Source organism: Liolophura sinensis, chromosome 10, assembly GCF_032854445.1.
Source record: "Liolophura sinensis isolate JHLJ2023 chromosome 10, CUHK_Ljap_v2, whole genome shotgun sequence".
Taxonomy (NCBI): domain Eukaryota; kingdom Metazoa; phylum Mollusca; class Polyplacophora; order Chitonida; family Chitonidae; genus Liolophura; species Liolophura sinensis.
In genome coordinates, this window is record NC_088304.1 from 26,187,462 (window position 1) to 26,207,155 (window position 19,694).

Here is a 19,694-nt window from a genome sequence, read left to right on the forward strand (position 1 = left end):
AACATCAGGCACATATCCACTTTCGATGTGACATTTTAAGACGTCATGGCGACTGAAACAATACAAAAAAAAACTGGTAGAAAAGATGTACGAATATTTTAACAAGCCATTTGCCTGGAAGGCTGAGCTGCGAATTGTTTAGGACAGTGGGCTATAGTACTTGCTTATAACCAAGAAATAATGGCCCGGGCGTGCGCGTCGCCCTTAATGCATTTGGATGCATATATACATACTTACATATATTTGTTTCGACTGTGGGAGTATACTCCAGTAAGTATATTTGAATCTTGGCGAGCTGTCTGTGTTTACCAAACTTGGCACCATATTAATAACTAATGTCTTAAATGCACAAAGAAAACAATGTGGATGGCTATAGATGGAATAACTAAATTAATATATATATATATATATATATATATATATATATATATATATATATATATATATATATATATATATATATATATATATATATCCTTGCTATAGTTTATAGTTTAATATTTTCGAATCCCTGATTATTAAACACCTTGTTGAAAACATATTGAAAACGTAAATTTATGCTCTCTACTGCCACACCCTACGCCAGAGTTGTCAGAAACTGTATCACCTGTGAATCACCCCGCTCTCATCAAGAATGCAGCGAACGTCGCTCTTCCACATTTTCTACCTGAGACGCCTTTGTTGCGTTTTTCAATTATATTGAGCCACCTGTACTGCGGGCCTTCGCCGGTCTCATGGAAGGAATAATGTATCACCCCAGCTGCACGGTTTCTCTGCTTTAATTTAGGGTTGTTGAGTGAAAGGAGTCAGTTGATGGGCTAGTATCGAGTCGTATTCCTGTCGGATTCGCTCCTGTATCAGCCATTTTCCCTCGGTCTCTCTTTCTCTCTCTCCCTGATCGCTATGCATAGTCATGCCGTGTTCTAAACAGAGTCACGTGCAGGCGCCATCAATCATATTTCATATGCTGTTTGGCAGTTGCAGTACAACACGTGGTTTTGCAGACCAATATCTCATCATCGATTGATCCGTCCGTCCAAGCTGTCCGTACATCAACGTGGCACGTGGTAAAGTTTGCCGTAAGATCTCTAGCTGCGTTCCGAACGTAATCGCGTGTACGGTTCCCCTTGAAGCGGTACAAGACTTTCCTGCATTACTTATAATCTATGCGAATTGTCACGCAGGAGCTGTCGGACGCAATCAGTCGTTCAATCAGCCACACATCGTTCGGTTCGCCATATTAGAGACTCGTGCTGGTTCTATACCTACAAAGACCACTCAAGCCCATGGGTGGATAGGACAACTTTATGCTGCTACATATACCGCTATTAAGCGGCCCGGGATAGCTGGCTACAGGCGGTATACGAGGGGTTTTCCGACTCGGATCGACATGTTGATGACGGCTTGCTACTGGTTCTCTTTCCACAGCTCTGTATAACAGTTGGTCAGAGCGCCTGGCCGATTCCGAGCCTTCCCAACCCCACAGCGTTCAGTGCACAGCCTCGTCTAACTCACTCCTTCGCTTAATTCGCTTAACCACCCCCACCCACCCTCCCACCCCTCCCCTACGACGCCGTAATTTAGTACACAAGTCGATACTCTAGGGTCGGATTGTGTTTACGCAAAGTCAATTAGGAAGTCGGTCAGGAAAACATCTTCATTCCTGAAGGGAACTTGTCGGGCTAACAGGTGACAGCTTGCTGCCAACACGAAAGCATCGGCGAAACATGAGGTACAACACAAACAAATAGACAGAATTCTCAACGGACATGTCCTGCAAGGGCTAATTTTTTATTCTTGATATGAATGTGTCCCAGTGAAAAGGGAAAACGGACAGATCGTTGTTGTAGAACGAAGGAAGACTCTTAATTGAGACCACGCCATCCATCCGTAACGAAGCGGCTAAGAGGCCTTCAAGGTTGCTTTAATCTGGTGTGGCCAATTCAGCGATAAGATCCTCTGGTGGTAGTGAGGCTGTTGATCCCATTGAGTGAGAGCTGAGGGGTGGCTGTGCAAGCACAGAGCGGCTCAGCAGGCGAGTACCCACGTAGACTATAAACCGGGATATCCACCTACGACTTGAACCGTTACACAACGCTTTGGCAGAGCAGAGCAAAACACTGTGGCATGGACATTGACATTACGATTATGAAAATAGACCGGATTTAGGTTTCTAAGTACAGACCGACTACCCACGACGTGGTGCGGGGACTTCACCATGAACATCCGAGGTTTAAGTGTTTTTCGGAGTTTGGATATGTTCTCAGCGGTATCCGGGATATTCAGGAGGTCCACAGACTCCGGAATTCCGGCTTTGGCTGTGCTTTGGGCCTTTCTTTCCACGACTGTTTCCCTCGCTTGCAGCTACAGCTTCATCCATCCTTTCTGGCTACTTCATCCGGATTATATTCATTCCTTTGGCGTGTATAACTACTGTTACAATCACCCGAAACTTTACCGGCAAATCTGTGATACGTTCGGTGGTTATTTCAGCTTTTCGAACCTCCCGTCCCAGGCGTGGCAGGCAGCCTGTGTCCTGTACGGTAGCGGCTGCTCCCTGATGTTTGTCAGTACACTGTGTGCCTGTTTGTGCCTATGTCTGTCGCGACCCTGTGATCAGAGATTAGCTGTCATCGGCGGGGGACTGCAAATAACGGCAGGTAAGAATGCCCACAGTACTTTAATATAAAACATTACATGTACAAAATGTAGAGCAAAACCAGAACAACGACGGCAATGTGATAGTTCGCAACGTGATGACATGATCAGTGAAATCCAGCTTCCTGTAAATTTATCTTAGGTTTTTATTCAAACTGGTTATACTGATGTTTACATAGCAGAATGTTATAATTTCCTTAGCACCATGGCTTAGACAGCATTTGATAAAAAATGGAATGATGTTAATTGCAATTTATCAGACATCATTGGACTAGAATTACTCACAACAACATGAAAGCAATTCAAAGTGACCGGATATTTCACGTTATTTGTAAATCACAAAGTCTGTCAACGACTTGTCGCTCTGCCAATGGTGAAGATGAGGTCTTTCTGAGAGAGCGTATTAATTCTTCAAGACATTATCGCCCTTATATCGTTCAGTATCATGTGCGTGGGAAAACTGCAGGATGCCATAAAGAAATTGTACAACTAGACTCAATGCACAAAATTTCTCTGACACCTTTGTGATCCACTTGAGATTATGGAATTTTCTGACTTATAAATATAAATATCTCTCCATATCACGGATTTATCCCAGAGCGTAGGTGACAAACACAAATTACAAAAGTATTGGACAATGTATTACCTCTCTGGGACAACCAGTTGCGCATATTGATTGCATATTGTTAGCGGATTGTTCAGTTCCTTGTGCTGACACTGTGCTAATCGTTGGTTTATGTTAACCCGGCTTAGTGATACTGTATATGCACGGTGTTGTTGCGCGGTTAGAGTTCAATTAAAGCTTCATTCACACCAGCTGTTATTTACTGTACGCCTGAATGGTAACGCATAGCTTTTTACTAAGCCACTGGTTATATAATTAAAGACGTACAGCACAGAGAGTAAGCCCTGCTGAGTGACGCCAGTGTGATAGTTGGCAAATCGGTAAGTAATCGGTGAAGTACTGCCTCTTGACAATTTCCTCAGCCAGGGTTCCATTCTAACTGTTCATATAAATGCTTAAATATATTAGCAAATTACATGCCCACTAACACTGTGAAAGACGTTTGATTTCTAAAGAAAACTGTTATGACCTGGTATTATTTAAGCTAAGCTAACAAAGTCGCGCAAAATTCTTACAGTGGTGACGGACTCAAACGGCCATGCGTACATATGGGATTTCTTTCTACGTGAGGCAGGCAATCAGTACTGTATTAACAGCTTGGCATTGGACGTCTTGTGTGCAGTTTACACTGATAGCCCCACTTATGTAACCTCGACACATACGAGCTGAATGGGACCTGATTTATTGATCTAATGCTGTATACAATATAATTAAAGACGTAGGGCACAGAGAGTAAAACCAAAACAGTGTATTCAGTTTATACAGAGTACATTTCATACTGATGGCGGGCCGGTCCATTTATATAACCTGGACACGAAAGATATGAAGGGGAATACTACTCATTGATTAAATGAAATACGCAATGACTCTAGACTTAATTGCACAACTGTTACTAAGTTAGTTATGCAGCAAAATACTGCATGCAAGTGTTTTAGGTAAGGGATTGATTTACCCGTTCAGTAAGTGTGAGGGAGATATAGGCTTGTTAGGATAGTGGTACTATAATAGTAGTATACTGACGATCTAGGCGATATATATTTCCTGTCCAGGTCCTTCCCTATTCAAGACTCACCCGTTAAGATTGCCAACACTTGGCAATGACCCGGGAGCCTCTCACCTATGCGGTCCCTGTAACTTCAAGTCCAGCTCATGCTAGCTTCCTTTCCGACCGAACGCGGGAAGATCCTTCAGCAACCTGCGGATAGTCGTGTGTTTCTTACAAGAAATATTGATGTGCCCTTTCAGACATTTACATTCTAACCAGCCTGAGTTTATGCCGGTACTATTGTAATGGAATGGGTTTGAAAAGGTGCACGAATAATATTTTTATTGTAGTCGATATTAGCGCTATCTGTTGGGTGATTGATGACTTGTATATTCGATTGCCAGATTTAGCAAATTACAGTTAACTAATTCGTTGAAATTCGGAAAAGGATGATGCTATGCGATGCCAACATTTTGTACCATGCCGAGGTACACCTTGCAAGTCTCCGTGATATCGCTATAATATGCGATATTCCGATACATCTGAGGAGCAGCTTATTAAATATGTTAACATTGATGCGACGTTAAGAAACAGAAACACGGTAACAGAAATCACGTGCGGAGTTTTTACATATGCGCCGTGTCACGAACAATCTCTCACAGAGGAATTCCTGTGAGCAATTAAAATGTCAAGTGACTATACATCACCAGTTATGTTCAACCAAGTATCAGATTGTGGTTCTTTGTTTGTCAGGGCTGGCAAATTTACAATCAGTTTGTGCGCTTGTTCCAAGGCGTTTCTCACATAAAATCAGTTGCCCGGCTAGACGTACTGAAAGAAATGCCGAGTTGTAGGTGGCTAAGAACGGTGATATTCTTTATGAAAATGTGCTATTTCCCAATTCAAGTTGTAACGGCCTCGTAGTGTTGGCAAGCAACTCCGTTAATCTGGGATAGACAAGAATTTTATGGGTGACGTCGTGAGTTCAAATCCTGCACTCGATGGCAAAACTGCGGTTTACGTCAGGAAATTTGTCAATTATGCAGCATCATCATTAAAGTTAAATATTCATAAAAGAGCCAGGGAATAAATGCATCATACAAAAGGCAAATGTTACAAAAAAATCTATTTTTGTGTGGTACAATGGGAAAACTAATACATTGTCGTATTATTTGATTTCGATACTTTTTAATACGATATGGTGTCAAGATTTGCGTGTTTTATCAATGGGATGATACTCCTTTACCTCTTATGCCAGGGTAGACAATATTTAATGACGCAGGCGATACAAGCTTTACGCGACATTTATGCGCCGTTGGAAATGTCTCCTGACTCCAAGCTTACTCTCTGTGTGTCGTTCTGTCTATTCCCCATGTTGTACCTGTTTGAGATTTTCTGGATTTGGTGTATGTAATGCACTTGTGGCATTAAGTCCGTTTGTGACCCTTATAATTTCTTTGGCGGTAATAAGGCGTTCTATATGGATGGAGACGTCACTGTACCGCACACAGGCGACATCCCGGTACCACTTCTTCGCAGACCGGAAGGGCGGCGGAGTAACCGATTGAAACTTGATCTTTTCGCGAGGATATAATTGGCGGATTAACAAGTCATTAGGCAATCTACCAGTGCGCTCAAGGGTGTTACTATTTTGAAACTCGATCTTTTTAACATATGTTGAAAATCTTGACTTATCACGGAAAGCGGTACAGGCGAGCAGGGTCACGTGGTAAGCCCACAAGGGTTGTGCAAAACGCTGGCAGTGTTTTTTCTTCCGAGGTTGTTTCGTCGGCAGGTGATCGTGTTATTTCATTTATACAGATGGGAATTTGGTAAATTCCATTAACATTTCTGGCTTGTTATCGGTGTAACTCTGTTAGTGCGATGTGTATTCCAGGTTTAACTTACACCGAAGTGTCCTGTCGGTGCTTAGAAACAAGAGTGCACTGCGTGTCAGCACTAAGCAGTCTGGCCTTCGATTGGACGATGGTAAACGCAGGGAACACATGCTCTCGTCTCAGGATGTCAAATTTATTATTATCAAATAGGACTCCGTTAGTCTAGATGTCGATAAGTGCAGTTGGGGAGACATTTGTGTATCCCGTCTCTCGGTTACAGCTGACCACCCGCAGAAAACAGGCAGGGGAATTATGAAGAAGAGACATGCTTTCCCACGTCCCCACAAAACTACACGCTGGTACACATAGATCAGTATGTATAAGCACAGTATATGCGCCGTCGTTTTCCTAACGTTGGTTACTTTGATAAATGTCATTGAATTAATGTGAAATCCTCAGTATCACCTTTTTGGTAAAGTTTGTCTTAACCGTTTTATTTTCATCTGATGCACCAGATCGTCACACGGGATTTAATGAAGCGTTAAGTCACTAAGTAATGAAAAACCCCGCAACTAATATGACAAGATGCCATAGAGATGGTTTAATTGCTTTGCACTTATTCCATTTTTATTCCTTTTTTTTAAATTTTTTTAATAAAAGTGTATGATATACAAGTGGTATAGTGCATAATGGTGTATAACCTGGTAGGGTCCCTCATTTATGAACTGCTTAAATATACATTTACCCTTGTTAACTGCGGGGCGTTGACGTTGTTAAACAAATTGGTGAGATGCACGCATATTACTACAAGTAAACAAAATGCCATGGACTGTAATAGACGCCACCCATTAACACACCAGCCCTTTGTGTGTGCAGTATAATTAAAGCACGGCATATTTTGCGTGTCGCGTAAAGTTTGCTGAAGGTCGAGCTGATGGTAACATTGAGGTTCTTACGTGCTTTATTGTTGCGAAATATGTGAATTTATACTTAATGGGATTTTACTTTCCATCACTGTAACAATGTTAGCAATTCCACAAACTTGGGCTTGATTTACCGTAGCCAAATGTTGCCCTGTGTAGCTATACGTAGACAAAAACCAAGACCCCATCTTAGTTCGCTTAAGCTGGAAGCCTTTGTTTACTTCCAGTTGACGGCAACATCTTTTTGCTATCAAACCAGAATAAAGATTGAACAGCTGAGTGTTATTTGTCGACTGTAAACAATAAAGATAAGGCTCTCGAATGGCACTGCACATTACACACTGTCCTCATCAGTGTGGGTTACCCAATGACTAAGCCGGTCTAACTGCCGACGGTATTTGTATAGCAGATCCGATCTAGATCTGGCCTGTGTTAATCTAAATCGGCCAGATGTCCCAAAGCGTGTGTATGTCCGAGCCTGGACCAGAACCACGTGTGACCGTCTGAACTGATACAGCTGTAAGACTTACCCATGGTCCATAATGATAGCCTCGGTCATTACCATAATACATACTGTTGTACCATATTTTACCTAAAAGTTTGGATGACCCAGGAGCCTCTCACCAATGTGGTCGCTGTGAGTTCAAGTCCAGTTCATTATGGCTTCCTCTCCGGTCGTTCGTGGGAAGGTCCTGCAGCAGCCTGTGGATGGTCGTGGGTTTCCCCCGCTCTCTACCTGGTTTCCTCTGACCTTATCTAGCCGCCGTCGTATAAGTGAAATATTCTTGAGAACGGCGTAAAACACCAATCAAAAAATACATTGTTAAATAAACGTTTGGCGGCCAATTATCACAACAGCTGATCTTCTCTCGACGAATGAGGTCGAATCCAGCTACGGCTGGTCACGTCGTTGCTAGTGTAAGGTAAAGACTGCATCGACTATCATTGAATATTTATGGCATTATACCACTTCGGCAGAATTTAATCCATGTCATTGATAGGGTCGCCAATAGATCAAGTTGTTAGTTTGCCGCTAGGCCATCTATGTGTGTTTGGGGTAAGCATCGTTTTCAACAATATTTTTGGTCATATTGTGATGGTATCTTCATGTACCAAGCTGGAACTAATGATAGCATAGTTATAGCGTTACCTCACTGGAAGGCTAAGCAGTTCACACCAGATACCAGGCGGTTCTTAGTTCGCATGTTCATCTTTTTGTGTCGAGCAACAAAGGATGACCATAGTTATACCCGCTTGAAAGTGTTAGGTTTGACTCGATTTGGGTTTGAACTCCGGGCATATCACTGACTAGGCAGTCGGTCATGCTATATCGACTATGGGTTAAATTTGTGTATTAAATGCTTTGATGATCTATAGCACTTAAACCTGTACAATAAGATATTCCTACAACATGAACTATTCTGCACTATCACGAATGGGACTACAAGGCCTGTTTTTTTTTAAACGGTTGGGTTTGGCTAAATATACTAATATTGTACTGATATTTTATAACTATAGAGTGTAGCTCTGTATGATAGTCTCGATAATCTGACATGACTAGGTGATTATTTACAGCAGTTTACCATATATACATGCATACGCGTGTCTGTGGTAATAGCCCATATATATGGAAAATATCGACGTTTACTCCAGGGGTTTGGTACATCCAAACGCCGATGACCTCGGCCAGTGTGGTCATTTTACACGCCACTGCCCATTGAGCGTTTATGAATCAGTGGACAGAAAGATTTCAGCCTCCGAATTGAGCAGTTATCGTGAAGGGACATAGGGCTTCTACAGAATCCGCATAGCCTGTGTAGTGAGTCCGCGGTTCAAACGCCCAGTTAGGTTACGGGCATAAGGGTATAACGTATGGATGACTTCGATACCGATATTACCATAACATATATGCATATACTGTCAAACTGCATATGGACCCAGCACCGATGAACCAATTCTGACGAGACTCGAAATCCCACATTCCCATTTAACTAAGTAAAGATACTAAGTTAAGGGGCCTCTGGCTGCCTCCGACGCCATCCAAATAAATAAGTACCAAGTCAAATAAGAATAAAGTACCGGCATGGTTTAAATATTTGAATCATTGGATATAAAGGTTACATGTTTTACATGTAGGTTAATTCTGATACAGGAATAAATGGAGTTCGCATCTACATCCCTGACTCAGTGCAATAAAGTACTTAGAAGTTTTATCAAATAGAAAAAGATGAAATATCCTCAAATCCACATTATACCAACAAATCACAGAATTAACTGTAGTCATACCTTTCTTTGTTAACAGACAGAAAAGAAAATGTATATTTTGTCCAAAAGTTTGACCAGTTAACTGGCTACTCAACAGCACACTAAAATACACGGCTTATTTCATACGTTAAAACGTCCGCTCATTTTTGCCGTAGATGATGTCTACCTTGTCTGAGTTCATACAATGTTACAGCATTGTCTGTATGAGGCGATTTATGACAAGAAAAAAATTTAATCATAGCTTCCACAGTTATTTCAGCATATCCGTGTAAGTTATATAACTGTACATGAATATTATGACCAACGTCACTTTAGACACATATGTACATAGTTCATGGACGAAGTCAAAACGGGGATCTTCCGCCTCATTGGCCTGGCTTATCGGATTGCCATTTCTCGGATAAGGGAACTTTTCTGGAAAAAGCCGACTTCGGTTGCAATTACGACAACAAGAGAGCCGTAGAGATAATTTGTCTGTCGTTATAATTGCGGACGGCTGACGGGATTAAACCGACTGGACTTGTCATAGCGACTACTCGGGCCCTGGTAATGAAACACTAACTTTCTCCCTGTCTTCTTAACGCCATTGCCACGTGTCCATTGAGAAGATGATCAAATTTGGATTAACATCAATTTTCCTGCGAATCACTGACTCAGAAGAACGGCTAATGCTAAGATAACGTCCTCGATCGCCTGATAACGTTCAACAAACTTCCTCTATTAAAACGCTGGCGCTAAATTGATTGGATGCTTTCTGGGCCCCGTGTTCCTAAATAGGACCTCGCTGCCTACCCGCCGCCCATTTTTTCACAATAGGGGCCTTCAATAGAATCTGATCCGGAGTAATAGGTCTACCGTTGTTATTAAAAGAACAGAAGAAAGAAAATCTATCGTAAACCAGGCAAAAAACCTTAAAACTTTTGTCGCAAGTTTTATATGTATACGCTTGTTGGTGTGTTCACACGCGCGAAACACACAGCTAGATTTGACTGACTATTAATAAGCCTGTCTAGCTTAATTGTGAGCAGTAAGTATGCCAGTTGCGTGTTTCTTCGATTATCAAGATGGGGGTTTCAGTTTGGATTAGCACTTAATTCCGAGAACTTGTAAATAGTTTCAGCAGAAAATCCGGAGCAATTATGCACACAATTATGTCTCTGTGTCCTTATCATGGTTTATGTCCCAAACTTGTTCCTTATAGGAAAGAAGATTTAAAAAGATTAAAGGATTTATTAGCTTAACAAAGAATACCACTATATGTGCAATGGCTTTCAAATTTGAGTCCGGTTTGAACATACAGTGTCAATGGTGAGAAAAAAATTAGAAAATTTCTAGATTTGTCCATAACATATGTAGTAAAATATATTTAACCCTAAGTTTTATGTCTAGCATTTGAATCAGAACCTGTCGACTTGGGAAGTCTAATATTCATATAACAAACAGATTAAGTGGTGATTAAGTTATTTATGGTTAGACATCTGGCACCATGCCATCGGTTCTTCGCCTTGTCCTTCGCGGTCAGGATGGGAAGGAGGTTATATTTTGAAGGCGTTTACTTGTCTGTCAGTTAGCAGTTTTACGATAAACGTTGTAGACCGATGGATGTAGATGATTTTGTTCACAGCTTGGTTCACAGCGCTGGCCAATCACTAATGCCTAACATTTTGGTGGGAATCTAGACTTGGATCCGTCTGCAGGACGGGTTTTAGCAGAGTGTTGTCTCCTTGTATTTTTATAAATTTAACTCTGGTTTGCACATATTTAATTTTTTTGAAGATGGAAATTCGTCATAGCTATATGATAGACAGTTTTTCTGTCATTAGTTTAACCTAGGTCTCTCGAAACTTACACCAGCCTTGTAACGGAAACAGTGTCAGCAAAGACAAGCATAGTACTAGTGTTCATGTAACGTATACAAGATCTCAAATGTCAGGCCACCGTATCTGATCGCGCTCAAAACATATGCCCGTTTATCAGATCTCCGATAACGGCCAAATGGCGCTGTAACCACAGATGGCCTATCCAGAAGAGGCACCACTCAGCACCGTAACGGTGCTTGTGATTTCTTTTTTTTTTTGGAGACTTTCCTATATTAAACGTAAACGTGACATGTCTTCTTGGTCAACACAATGACAAAAAGCCAGAATTGTAATTTTCGCTAGCTTGTTTCTTCAGGGCGTCCAAGACATATACTAAATGTTGGTAAAATTAATATAAGTTTTAAATGATATCCAGATGTAGACAACTCTCCAGCCCCCTCCACCTCAACCCTCCAGCACTGCATCCCACCCCCGCATCTGGGAGTTAACTTCCATCTGTGTGGAATGAGGTAACATCGCTGGTAATTGGCCACTCACGGCTGTAGAACTGCTGCTAACGTTCAGCGCACTGATAAAGGCAATTGCGTATTTAAACCATCAATCTTTGGCCTCCACTTGAGATTTTCCATGTGTCTCACACTAATCTGTACATGTACGTGTCGTACGATTGAAATTAAAGGATCCCAGGCAAGAAACACAAATGCAGGTGAATTTTAACTTTATAAATGTGCTTCAGTTTAATGTAGGTTGATTAATTAATCGATTTCAAACGTCACACCAGGAGAAAAGGGGAATGTTAGGAAACATGAAATAAGCAATTCAAGCTCATCTAGCGATGACACAGGTCTCAGAATCAAAAGGTTGTCATAAAGCTATGGTCAGGATTAGACTAAATGTGGGGTGCTATGTGTGAACTTAGATTTGAACCCTTACCCAAATTTCAAAACTCTAAGACTACTGATAGTATCACACTAGAAATTCGTTAAGATAAGTCATGGTTTTTAAGTAATTAAGTAAATAAATAAATAAATAAATAAATAAATAAATACATTTTTCTATTAAAAGGCGAACTCTTTCTGTTTGCCTGTACGTTTTTTATTCTAATGATAGACTATGTGTTAGTGTAAGGCCTCGTGCATCACACTGCCTTTGTATGAATGGAATGCTAGTGACATTTCGTAAATGCAAACACATTCATTTATTCATACAGTCATGATTGTCGTTTAATGAGGAATCGGTTAGCGATCAAGTTTCTTCCGGAAAATTATTTACGGATGGATATTTATCGGAAAGACTATACAAATAGTGCATGGCATTTGCTGCTGCAGCGGAACACGTTTCCAAATGTAGCTGCACCTGTGTTAGATTTACCGCTAATTGTCAAGAGATGGTAATCTGCTCGGTGCCTGTCAGACGAAGTCGCCTCAACCGTACGCGTTGTCTGCTGCTTGCAAATCGCCCAGATTTAAATCGGTGCATTTCGGAGTCGGCTCAAATCCTCGGATAATGGCCAACAAGTGATAGTCTCGGTCTATGTGGCTTTAAGTCTGATAAACTGGCGAGTAATGTGACGAGAACGAGGAACTCACATAAAGATCGTGTCAGTTGCTGGCTTAACTCTCATGCTGAGAACTATACATCTTCGTGCCGATCAGAGTCACTCCTGCACAGCAGATCTCAGCACATTGCCCCGTCCACTACGTGTTGATTACAAATCACCAAAATAACTAACACTACTGTCGTAGGAGTGATACTTTGCCTTGCTGACTTAATTCTTAGGCAGGGTCAGATTGAGCAAGATCCAGAAGGGTAAGGTGAAGGAGTTCGGACAGAATGGGGCTGTGGTGTTGCAAGCTCTGCATGGCATCTGTTTGGTGTGATATTATCGTGTGTTATACATAATCACTGGGCCTTTTTTTTCAAATCAAGCTTTAGCGCCAATTGTTTGATTGATTTATTGGTGTATGTGATGGCTGCATAACGCATTTCTGAAGTATATTTCAGTTAAAAGACAATGGTCATTATTATGGACAAATGAAACCGAAGTGCTCGTTTTAAACCAGCAACATTTGGCAAGTCATTGATGAATTTTTCACTTGTGACGTGCAAACATACAACGTCAAATAAGTGGAATTCAAACAATGCCATGGTCTTCAACAAAAGTAAGACTATGCAAACAGTCGTTGTCGGTGACTTATTGTCGTTGACTTATTGTCCCCAAACAGTCGTTGTCGGTGACTTATTGTCACTATGTCTCCAATTAAAACGCACTAAAAAGTTGGGTGCACCTAGCCAAGTCTCGTCCAACTACTTCGTTTAAAAATATATGTAGAAAATAAAGTTAACTGAGATGGTCACAAGTATGTGTGCTTTTCTTTTTTATCAAATGTCCAGAAGGCACTTCTTTCGTTTAAGGTATTGAAGTTAAGACAAGTATCAAAAACTATCGTCCATTGTCCCAGAATGCTGTGAGCATAAAAAACATCGCCATTGCGACGAAGTTAAGGACTACTTAAAATGGGCATAAACCTATTTACATTCGGTGTAGCCTATCTGCATCTGGTACATGTATATATCTATAGCCTTTGATCCGTTAATTACTACGGTGATTATCTTGGTATCAGTCGGTTATTTAGATGGATTGTGTAAAGTGCTTATATCAACTCGCTGTGCTCATGAATATTTTAAACATATGGGTACCGTTAGGTTAAAGGTCACTGAGAACGGAGTAGAGCTGGCAAAATACACCAATGCCTCCAACCGTTACCTGGCCTACCTCATGGCGGGAATAATGCTGCGGTTAATCCAGCAAATACCTAGATGTACTAAGTCATCTAAGGCACTTCTGTTGGTTTACAAAATCCGATTAACTAATTGAAGTATGTGACCACTAAAAGCACGTGTACACAAACAGTGAAAACTGGATATTGCGTATACAAATAGCTCAGCTGCGCAATATTTACAGCAGCTATGTATTAACCAAACAACGAATATCACTACCTACTGCGCAAGCACGCTCGCCACACATTCCAAGGTATACTCAGTAAAAAATAACACACGTAAAAAAATAATAACTTTTTTTTATTCATTTTGCAGGGAAACATATTGCGCATGCCTGGAGGTGGCCATGCATGCTGAGATATATTTATTCTCATCCTGTGGCTTTTTTTTTTCACTCTTATTCTGATTGCAACTTAAAAAGTAAAGTTTTTTCCCCTCTGTTTTTCAGCATTGGTCCTGATCCTGGGAGTTTTGGTGTATCCTCTAGGGACAGACTCGGATTTACTGAGCTATTACTGCGGAACGTCGGGACGGTATAGTCTGGGACATTGTGACATAGGATGGTCCTATATGATGGCGATAATGGGCTCATCCTTGGCGGTGTTTTGTCCTGTGCTCGCTTACTTCATAGACACGGGCAAATCTCATAAAAACACGGATGTGTTGTTATGATGACTTGAGAATAACCAGTAATAGAGGACAGAAAGCAAGTCGTCGTCTGATTCATATTCATGAGGGAAGATGAGGTTACCGTTATTGATAAACTTGTGACCCGTATGTGTGTCTTTGGAAATGGGAGAAGAGCCGTCTTGGTACTGTTTCAAGACGGGTTGAGATCATGTAAGTGTTTGACCCCAAAAATATGCACCACGGATTCATGAACCGCTATCGCATCCTGACCAATAGTGAGATCTTATGACCACGGCGCCATGGACTTATTCACCCTTTCATTCATATGCGTGTAAAACCTGTGGAAAAGTCGATTTGCATATCACGACGATATCATTTCATCAAAAATAGGCCTTTACATGAAATAAGTTTTGGATCCGGATTCAGGACAGTTCAGAGGTTTTGTCACGACCAGGATTGACAATGCATCCGGTTTAATTGATTATCTCCTGTGTCGTCAAGTGGCTGAAATGTGATTCAGAAATTCGTTACATGTTTATATTAAGAACAAGGCAAGGCAACCGTGGAAGATCACGTTAGACCTAAAACCACCAAGAAAACTCCTTCAACCGGGATTCTATAGTTATATCTTGTCTCAAAGAAGACAACTTTACCAGAAAAAAACATTCACATGTTGCCATAGAGGAATAAAGGAGAGAAAGCGCGGATTCCTATACTATTGTCAATATATGAAATATCCTATTGGCTTACTTAACAGGGGAGCAGACAATTTTTTGTGTACAGGTAAAAATACTGGTAAAGTAAACATAACTTTGGAATGTTAATAAGACTGGGTGTCTAATATGTATGTATGTTAAACAATTTTCACAACGTGTCTGTGACACTGAAAGTCATCATACAAACCACTAAAAGATACTTAAAGAGTACTCATTCATAATTTATTAATTAAATGAGAAGATATATCCATGTCCTATGTGCTAAGTTACTGTAAGTAACTGCACTAGAATGTTTATACAAGGCTTATTAGCTTAAAAATTGGACCGTCACATAAAGATGTCTTGGTTGTTAATTCCATTGTCCTCGTTTGTTTTAAAATATGGTTTTAATTCCATATTGCCCAGAAAGATTATCCAACAGCTTCGGAAATCATTATTTTTGTCAGTGATTGAATGATCATGTTCAACAACGCTTTGATGTGGAGTGTAGTTAGCTTGCTTAGGGACGGGGTGTTGTATTTTCTACCAATGATTGATAATCATCTTTGTATGTGCCAATGATTTAACCACTTAAAAGCCTATGCAAAACACTTTACAGATGAAATGTGTGCGGACGTCCTTAAGCCTTAGCAGCCACACATGCCACAAAGTTACGCATACATGTATGTTGCCTCAGTAATCCTCCACGGCCATTTCGAAACAGTCAATTAACTCACGAGCAGTGAGGTCGTTGGGTCGATTCCGATTATTGCTAGTTCAGGTTCGGCTTTAAATAAGTCGTTGGTTAGCCACCTGGTGAGGGGCGGTGCTTTACTCCGGGTATTCCATTTCTCTGCCACCACAAAACTGACAGGAAATGAATTGAATGAAAAGTGACAGCTTCGAGTTCGGCGAGTAAGGTTTTAAAGGCGGTATAATGTACTTGCGTTCTATTAAAGTCACTAGAAAGTTTTGCGTGTGTTGAGATCACCGGCGCTGCAGTACTTTTGAACTCAAGGTCGTGTGAATGCGATGCCGATTCGTTTCGAAAACAGCCAGTTGACACAAGATCAGTCAGGTTACTGGCTCGATTCCAACTGTTCACAGTGTAAATGAAGGCGTTTGTCTGACACCGTGCAGGCGAAACAGGGAACTTTAATGCGGGCATTCCGTTTTTCTGAAACCTTAAACATGACATAAAATGAATTAAATGAAAAATGACAACTTTTCTAGTACGGCGTTAAAAACTTATAATGTATAATGTACTCGTGTTGTATGAGCATCACCAGAAAGCTTTGTGTGTGTTAAGATTGCCGAAGTGTTTTTGAACTCAAAGTCGTGTAAATTTGTTGCAGATTCGTGGGTACACATAACCTTCTTGTTTTTGTTTAACCTTTTTTACTACAGGTTAGCTGTGGGCGCAGCCTTCTTCAGTTAGACCACTTTACAGTTTTATTCAGACTATGGAGTGAGGTTTGCACATGTAAATGCTACTCTTGTCGTTTCAGAGTCTAATGTAAATTGATCTTTGATTATTTGGATGATGTGCAATAATTTCTTTTTTTATTTGTAATAAGTAATAAATGTGTAAGTTTATATTTACAAAAATTTGTGTGTCATTTTATCTCTGTGCGTCGACCTTTCTGAGTGCCATGCATATATTGGAATCTAACTTTCCGACAAGTGATCTAACATTCTGGCAGAGCGATCTAATCTTTTGACAGAGTGATGTAACCTCCTGACAGAGTGATCTAACGTCCTGATAGAGCGACCTAACATTCTGACAGAGCCATCTACCATTCTGAGAGATAGATCTTACCTTATGACAGAGCGATCTCGCATTCCAACAGAGCGATCTAACGTTTTGACAGAGCGATCTAACCTTCCAAAATAGTGATCCTACCTTATGACAGAGCGACCTAACCTTCTGACAGATCAATCTAACATTCTGACAGAGCGGCATAACATTCTGACACAGCGACGTAACATTTTTACAGAGCGATCTCGCCTTCCGACAGAGCTACTTAACATACTTACAGAGAGATCTCACCTTATAACCGAGCTACCAAACATTCCGACACAGCGATCTTGCCTTCTGACAGAGCTACCTAACATTCCGATAAAACGATCTAACATTTTCAAACAGAGCGATCTAACCTTCTGACAGAGTGATCCAACATTCTGAGAGAGCGACCTGACATTCTAACAGGGCGATCTAACTTTCTGACAGAGCAATCTAACCTTCTGACAGAGTGATGCAACGTTCTGATAGAGCGAATTAGCTTTCTGACAAAGCGATCTAACCTTCCGACAGAGCGACCTAACATTGTAACATGGCGATCTAACCTTCTCACATAGCGATCTAACCTTCTCACAGAGTGATGTAACCTTCTGACACCGTGATCCAGCATTCTGATAGAGCTATCTAACATTTTGACAGAGCGATCCAACGTTATGACAAAGCGAGCTAATCTTCTGACAGTGATATAACACTGAGACTTATTCATTTATGTGATTGTTATTTTACGCTGTATTCAAGAAGATTTCACTAATACAACGGCGATCAGCATTATGGCCGGAGACCTTCCCAAGTTTGTAGCAGACGGCTCTACTCTTGTAGCAGAGCAGTCCAGCCTTGTCGTTCGGTTTAACTTGTTACTTGACAGACTTGTGGTGTAATTGTCTGTTCTTGTAGTAGGATACAGCTGTGTAGGATGATGCCCTTGGGCTTTGCATCAAGAAAGGATGTCCGTCTTAAGCCATGTAGCCGAGCAATCAAACCTTTTGGCAAGATGGCATAAACCATGTAGCAGAGTGGTCCAACTTTGTAGCAGATCTGTTTATACTTGGAACAGACTGGTTCTTCTCAGTCGCAAAATGACCTAGCGTTTTGTCGTCGCGTTCAATCCTTGTGCCAGAACAGTTAGCCTTACAGCAGGATGCATCAAACTCGTAGAACGACTGCACAACATTATGACAGGATGGTTTATTTATTTATTTATTTGATTGGTGTACTCAAGAGTATTTCCTTTATACGACGGTGGTCAGCATTATTGTGGGAGGAAACCAGACAGAATCGGGGGCAAACCCACGATCATCCGCAAGATGCTGGAAGAACGTCCCACTTACGTCCGGAGAGGAAGTCAGCATGAGCGACCGCATGGGTGAGGGGTTTTCGGGTCATTGCGCGATGCAGTGCGGTCTTCTTTGAAACGTTGGCAGATCCTTGTATTTCAGTCTTTCCTTGTAAATGATCACTCCCAATGCCGAGATTTAAATATGGTGCTGTCTTAAAGGAACTCGTGGCACTGACATCTGAATTAACACCTCATTCGATTACACTATACTGACGCCACGCCAACCACTGTATAGTCTATCTCATTTATATACAGCTGCAATTAAGAAACGATCTATGTAGACGGCTGAACTGACACTTCAACCATTTACCGTATACTGACACCAGGCTAACCACCATTTAGTTTGTCCCTTTGTGCTAATGCCCTAGTCATGATAATACCAAGATGGACGGTTGTTAAAGGTCTTAGGTATTATTCGACTCGAGAATCCAAGTGTTCAGGATACTCGCAAATTATCGGGAATTGACAACTAGGAACATTGAGGACAAAAAAGCATCAACATAGTAGGCACAAAAATGATGCTGAGGTGAAACCCTAAGCAAACATACACACGGAAACGTAAGCAGACATGTCTGGTTGTACCTTTGTAATTTCACATCAGTTTTCACTCCTTCCGCGGGAACGGACGAACTGTAAATTTATTCTTTCTATTTAACACTCCGACTTGCAGATTTTCGCCTAGCCGCAAACACTTTCAGCACCATGCCCCAAAGCGATATGGTCGCTAAGCTGCGAGCATTCCACAGACGTATAATGTCATTAAGATCTCTTACTCACACGGCTTCTTACACTTCCATTTGAATGAGTGAAAGGGACGCACTCTCACTGAATCAAATGTACATATCGAGTACTTACTTCTCGCACAATAAACATCGCTTAGCCCCTAACTCTGTTCCATTATTAGTACATTATTGATCTTTCGGCTGGCTGGGATCGTCTTCTCCTCAGGCTGAGCACGTCTGTCTCTCATTATCCTTAGCATAGCCGGAGAATCACCTGTCCCGTACTGCTCCATTAGCAGACAACAATTTACCGCCAGAACATTAGGAGACGACACCCACAGTAGGACGTCTGCGGCGAGGGGAATCCCCGGATCGGTTACGAGCTTGTCACTCAGCTGGGGTCGCCTACAGCACAGATCAGACACACATCTACAACGATCAATAAAATCTCCACGATGTGTGGATATCACCGGAGAATAGTCCGTCCCATCAGCCTGATTACCTGTACAACATTAAAATCACAAGAGTAGTCAACGTCGGTAGACAATACAGAAAAGAGATTTTCAGGAGCGAACAGATTGCACGAGAAACCTTGAATTCTTCTTTTTACTAACC

The 19,694-nt window shown here is 41.2% G+C and overlaps 1 protein-coding gene across 1 annotated transcript; it reads left to right on the forward strand.

The window, feature by feature from the left end:
• Window positions 1–1,664: 1,664 nt before the first annotated feature.
• On the forward strand, window positions 1,665–16,763 carry LOC135476677 (LHFPL tetraspan subfamily member 6 protein-like). The gene is made up of 2 exons (XM_064756783.1): window positions 1,665–2,660; window positions 14,344–16,763. Exons 1-2 carry the CDS (start codon window positions 2,219–2,221, stop codon window positions 14,565–14,567), a joined length of 666 nt encoding a protein of 221 aa, XP_064612853.1. The 5' UTR covers window positions 1,665–2,218; the 3' UTR covers window positions 14,568–16,763.
• Window positions 16,764–19,694: the final 2,931 nt, after the last annotated feature.